Below are 6,000 nucleotides of genomic sequence, written 5' to 3'. Positions count from 1 at the left end.
TTGTTAAAGAAGATGCTCTGAAAATACTTGATTAGAACTGTTTTTGTTAAATTAAATAAACAGCACCAGTATTTTTTTAAATACTGAATTGTTTAATTGCCTGATAAAGTGCGATGGGCCAGTGTTGGAAGTGTAACCTTGTAATAAGAAGTCCCAGGTCGGATCACATTTAAGCCAGTGAGGATAAACAAAACAAAGATTTGGCTAACATATGTTTGTAATGATATCGTATATTATTAAGAATGTACTTTTACAAGAATGTATTGTATTTAGTATTTGTACTACAATTTTAATTATTTGAAAATAATATTGTGTTGCTTACAAAAATGTTAAAAATGATGTAACAATGACGAAACCATGGATTATTGTCATTTCTTAAGGTGAATAATCAATCAATCGAATCAAATCAATCAATCCTTTTGCTGCAAATGATGACCAATTTAATGGCAATTTTATTTTCATCAGAATTGTAGAGGACAAGCAGTCCTCCTACTGCGACATTTCCTCAATGAATTCCATTAAATTCAATAAATAAATGTGTAAATTCGTATTTTCATGCTTCATAAAAATAAATAGCTTGAAAGAGATTGTCCATTAGCTTTTTTTTTCCATACTTCGTGATAACCAAACATTTCAAAACCAGAACAATGGAAGCCAGTTTTCTGCTTGCATTCGACAATCACTTCTCAAGCGCTGCGTTAAATTAAGACAAGGGCAGAAGGAAAAGAGGCATTATGAAGAAGGAATGTCGACACGCCTTGTTGAATTTTAAGAGCAGTTAAAAAGAATCTTCGTATTTCTCGCATCCAGTGTATCAGAATAAAAACCACGAGCGATATAAATTCCAAAGTATTTGTCCAAACAAACACCAGTAGACACACTTCTGCTCCAGGTCCCCATATTTTGAGGTCCTTGAAGACTGCCAGTGTCCTGTGAAAGAAGCAACATGGGAAAATTCAACTGGGCCTTTACCCTTACTGTCATACAGGTATGAAACTAAAAATTGTATTTGAAATTATGTTAATTCTTCTACTTGCTATACTTTCGCAGGTATTTTATCCCTGGCTTTCTCGAAGATAAAGTTATTCAGAGAAGAATCGTGTTGTGCAAATAACTTTACGCGAAGAAGAATTTTATTTGTTTCTTTGTAATCTTGCACGGATTTATACATATTTGGAAGCCTATGTCTGACGGCATATAGAGGACACCAATTCACAGCTTCTGTTATAACTTGTAGGCCAAGTTGTCAGATTGTTAGTTATACTTTGTAGTCAGTCAGGTCAAGTCGCCTGTGGAGCGGCGGCTAGCGTTCCGGGCAGTGGGAGCTTGTCTACCGGCAAACTGGATGCAACATCCGCTTAATGCAATAAGTTCGTACAATTACATTAACAGTACCTTGTTACAAGAGGTGTTGGAAATGTTATTCTCCTGCATCCACACATTTACGGCATGTTTTAAGGAAAGTCTACCGGCAAACTGGATGCAACATCCGCTTAATGAAATAAGTTCGTACAATTACATTAACAGTACCTTGTTACAAGAGGTGTTGGAAATGTTATTCTCCTGCATCCACACATTTACGGCATGTTTTAAGGAAAATTTCACTAGCACGTACAAATTTCTCTTCTGAAGTTGCTTCAGTTTCTCTCCTGATGTTTAAAAGCTTGGTAGCTCGCCATGTAGACGTTATGGAAATGTCTTCGTTTCTTGTGCAAGGCGCCTGAGGACGTTCCAATCGTGCTCCAACACGCCGTTTCACCCTTAGCTTCTTATCAAGAACAGACCCTGTTTCGCTAAATTTGTTCACAAGTTTTCGAACACTGTCTCTGTGTGGAACAGGAACATCTGGGAATTCTGCTACAAGAATTCGTAATGACATAAGAGTCGTCCATAAATAATCGTTGTTTTAAATTGTACGTATAGCATGGCATTTTTACACTGCAGGAAAACACCAGTAAATCTCTTGTATTGTTTGATTGATTTGCTTTATTTTGCTTCGCTCTTGTACCCCTTTTGGCTAATTTGAGAAGATGGAGATTAGTGATGATATGATGAAATTGATGAATGGACACTCACAAACATCCATGCCCAGGCCGGGATTCTAACCCGGGTCCCCGGGCGTCATAGCGCGATGTGCTGACCACTCCGCCACGGGGGCCGGGCTTTTGAGTTGATTTGAGTTGGTGTTTTAAGTCCACTTTATGCACTATAAGGCTAATCGGGACTGGACCTACGGTTTAAAGTGGGATCCGAACCACTGTGCCATGTGCCTCCACCGGGTATCGAAACGGGGGCCGGGCATGTAAAACACTTGTTAACACCTTAACACTTCACAAACACCAGCTTGTGTATGCCAAGGTCAGCGTAAAGCTGTGGGTCTAAATACCGGCAGACGCGCTCTCATTGCCCTGCCCGCTAGCAGCCGATCCAAGGGCGAGTTGACCGTAAAAAACACTGTATATATTTGCCACATTCTATTTTATGCCATAACCCTTTTCAAAGCATTTTCACCAGTAAAGGCCCCTTTGCAGATGAAGGTCCAGTCTCCTCCTAAACTAAAACAGAAGCGTTGACTACAGCCTACAAAGCTTGGTTTTTGCTTCCAATTACAAAATTGTTCATTTGATCACAACTTTCATTTCGAATAACAGTGTTAAGGAAGTTGAAAGAAAAGTTGATTTGTTTCACCAAAGGACAGAAAAGTTTGCTGTGAGATGAAAATTTTGAACTTTCTAGTATCGATAATATTCAAAAGTGAATACCAGAATATTTATTGATTGTACTATTCAATTATAACACCATTAAGCCTTGTTTCCATGATATAAAAACTAAATATTTTGACCAAAGCAGAAATTTATTTTATTATTTATTATTATGTTTTATAATAAAATAAATTTCTTCCTTGGTCAGCATATTTAGTTTTTGTAGTATTCACATTTTCTAAGCGTTTACAAGAGTATTTATTGAATTTGATCGGGTGTGCAAACGGGTTGGGCAGAGGAACTTTTTGATGGGCGTTGCCCACCCGTGGCCAACCTTGTCGCCGTCCTTGTTATGAAGCTTTGTAAGTTTCAGAGATATACGGACGACAGACACTACCGTTGCAACAATTGCTGATTAGTATCCTAAGTAGTCTAGCAATAGTAGACTACCCTGAATTTATCCTATCTTGTGAGTGAACAACCTAAATTGTCACTTGCATAAAAAATCAAGTGTTATGCATACTATTTACTTCTGTTTTCTACTGTGTCCCACCCGTGACACCAAGAAACTTTTTTTAAAGAAATTGTAATATTTTTGTTATTTCAAGTCTTTAACTGTTACATTTCTCCATCAACTTCACTAGAATATTCAAAGGTCAATTAACTTCTCTCTTTGACTAAAAAAACTAACTAACTCCCTAGCCTTCTTAAACCCGAAGGTTCATGGTTGCAGCAACACAGGCCTTCCATCTGTCCCTATCTTGAGCAAGTTCTACATACTCTTTTCCATCCCTACCGATTTCCCTTAGGTCCATCTCAACGTTCTTCCTCCATCTTCGTCTTGGTCTTCCTACAGGTCTCTTACCATCAGGTTTCCCAACAAGAATCCTGTAAACTCCTCTTTCCTCTCCCATTCGTGCCACATGGCCTGCCCACCTAAGTCTTCTTGATTTAATTATTCTAATAATATCTGGACATGAATACAAATTATGTAGTTCTAAATTATGTAACCTTCTCCACTCACCTGTCTCCTCATCCCTTTTAGGTCCAAAGATTTTCCTAAGGATCTTATTTTCAAATACTCTCAACTTATGTTCCTCTTTCAATGTAAGGGACCAAGTTTCACATCCATATAATACTACAGGCAAAATTACTGTTTTGTATATTTTAACTTTTAGTTTCTTAGATATTAAACGAGAAGACAAAAGTTTATGAAGAGAGAAGTAACATGCATTTCCTCAATTAAGCCTACTTTTTATTTCCTCTTTAATATAATTTTCATTTGTTAATATTACTCCTAAGTATTTGAATTTGGAAACTGGTTCAAACGAGTTGTTATCAATAATTAGATTTTGATTATTACCTAACACTTGGTTTCGGCCTGTAAGCATATATTTAGTTTTCTCTTTGTTAACTACCAAACCTATCTCTTTAGAAGTTTTGAAAAATATTTTAGCATTATTCTTAATTGTATTCACATCATCCCCCAGTAAGTCTACATCATATGCATATGCTAACAACTGAGTCCTTCTTTAGTTTCTTTTACCTTCCTAATAGCATATTCTAAGGCAAAATTAAAGAGCAATGGAGATAATGCATCTCCTTGTTTTAACCCATCATGAATTGTAAACTTGTCAGACATATTAATACCCACACAAATTTTACTTTCTGTTTCACTGGTGCATATTTTTATCATACTAACAAGCTTCTTAGGTATTCCAAACTCTACTAATATATTATATAATTTATCTCTTTTGACCGAATCATATGCTTTTTTGAAATCAATGAATATCTGATGGACATTTTGATTATATTCCCACTTCTTTTCAAGTGTCTGTCTGATGTGAAAAATTTGATCTGTAGTTGATCTGTTACGTTTAAATCCACATTGATGATCACCTATAATTTCATTAGCATATGGGGTTAGTCTTGTTAAAATAATGTTAGATAATATTTTATATGTTGATGAGAGTAGAGAAATTCCACGTTAATTATTGCGGTTCATTTTATCACCTTTTTTATACACAGGAACAATTATGGATTCTTTCCACTGTTGAGGGATTTCTTCTTTATTCCATATTAAACAAATTAATTTATGAATTTGACATATTAATGAATTTCCACCATATTTAATTAACTCAGCTGGTATTAAATCAATGCCAGGTGCTTTGTTATTCTTTAGCCGTTTAATAGCATCTTTAACTTCAGTCAAGTTAGGTTCTGGAACTAAAGGTTCTGCTGTGTGTACTTCATTTGCTTCTGATTTATCTCCTACATGGACATTTAAAAGGTCATTAAAGTAGTTCTTCCATCTATTTAGAATATCGCTTGGGTCAGCTAGAAAATCACCGTCTTTATCTTTTATCAAGTTTACTTTAGGTTGCCACCCCTTTCTGAACTCATTTACACCTTTATATAAATCTCTGATATTTTTATTTTTGCTGTTTGTTTCAATTTTGTTAATTTTGCTTTTCAAGTAATCTCTTTTTTTTTACTTCTAAACGTGCGGTTAACTTCTCGCTTTATTCTATTATAATTGTTTAGATTTGTATCATCAGAGTTATTTAACCACCTAAGTCTAGCCTGATTTCTTATTTCTATTAGATTATGACATTCATTATCAAACCATGGCTTACTTTTTCTCGGTTTATGGTATCCTATACTTTCTTTAGCTGCTGATTCTATTGCATTACGTAAAAAGGTAAAAGTAGAGTAAAGTGTTCCCCTGTGCTTAGCACCACGCCATGAAGGCGTATAGGGGGTGTGGGGGTAACGCCCCACACTTTCTTGATCCGGTCGTGAGTGGGGGTGATGTGATCAGCACCACGCCCCTGACCGCCTTTACCCCCCAGGGTTTCCCCCAGGTACCTATGTTATTCGACGCTGGGTGGGCGCAGGGGCCGCTTCCAACGTTAGAAAAGTTCCCGGATTTGATCCGTCCTGGGATCGAACCCGGGACCTTGAGCATGGTAGTCAGACGCGTTACCGACTGAGCCACCGCGGCCACATTGCATTACGTATGTGCTCCCAATTCTTATTTACGTCTGTTTCATTTATATTTTCATCATCATTTAAATCCTGCAAAACATCAAATCTATTTGACAGTTAATTTGGTAATCTTTCTTAATTCTTTCATCAGTAAACTTTCCTGTATCAAATTTTAGAACTTTTAGATTTTGTTGCTTATGATTTATCACTGAGAGTCTCTCTCTTAATTTAGCAATTACCAAATAATGGTCACTGGCACAGTCAGCACCTCTATGTGTACGGACGTCAATTATACTAGTATGCCTTCTCT

The 6,000-nt window shown here is 36.5% G+C and overlaps 1 protein-coding gene across 3 annotated transcripts in view; it reads left to right on the top strand.

Annotated features, from left to right (window-relative positions):
• The first annotated feature begins 824 nt into the window (after nt 1-824).
• LOC146005298 (uncharacterized) overlaps nt 825-6,000 on the top strand; it is a 76,444-nt gene continuing 71,268 nt past the window's right edge. For all 3 annotated transcript variants that reach the window (XM_083144427.1, XM_083144428.1, XM_083144426.1), the window contains exon 1: nt 825-988. In XM_083144427.1, the coding sequence (XP_083000553.1) occupies nt 947-988 (42 nt within the window). In that variant the 5' untranslated portion in view covers nt 825-946. The remainder of the gene's footprint in view (nt 989-6,000) is intronic.

The sequence above is a fragment of the Lepisma saccharinum genome, chromosome 23 (assembly GCF_977018435.1).
Source record: "Lepisma saccharinum chromosome 23, izLepSacc3.1, whole genome shotgun sequence".
NCBI classification, from domain to species: domain Eukaryota; kingdom Metazoa; phylum Arthropoda; class Insecta; order Zygentoma; family Lepismatidae; genus Lepisma; species Lepisma saccharinum.
The sequence above is the reverse complement of the archived record's forward strand: the minus strand, read 5'-3'. Positions and strand labels throughout refer to the sequence as shown.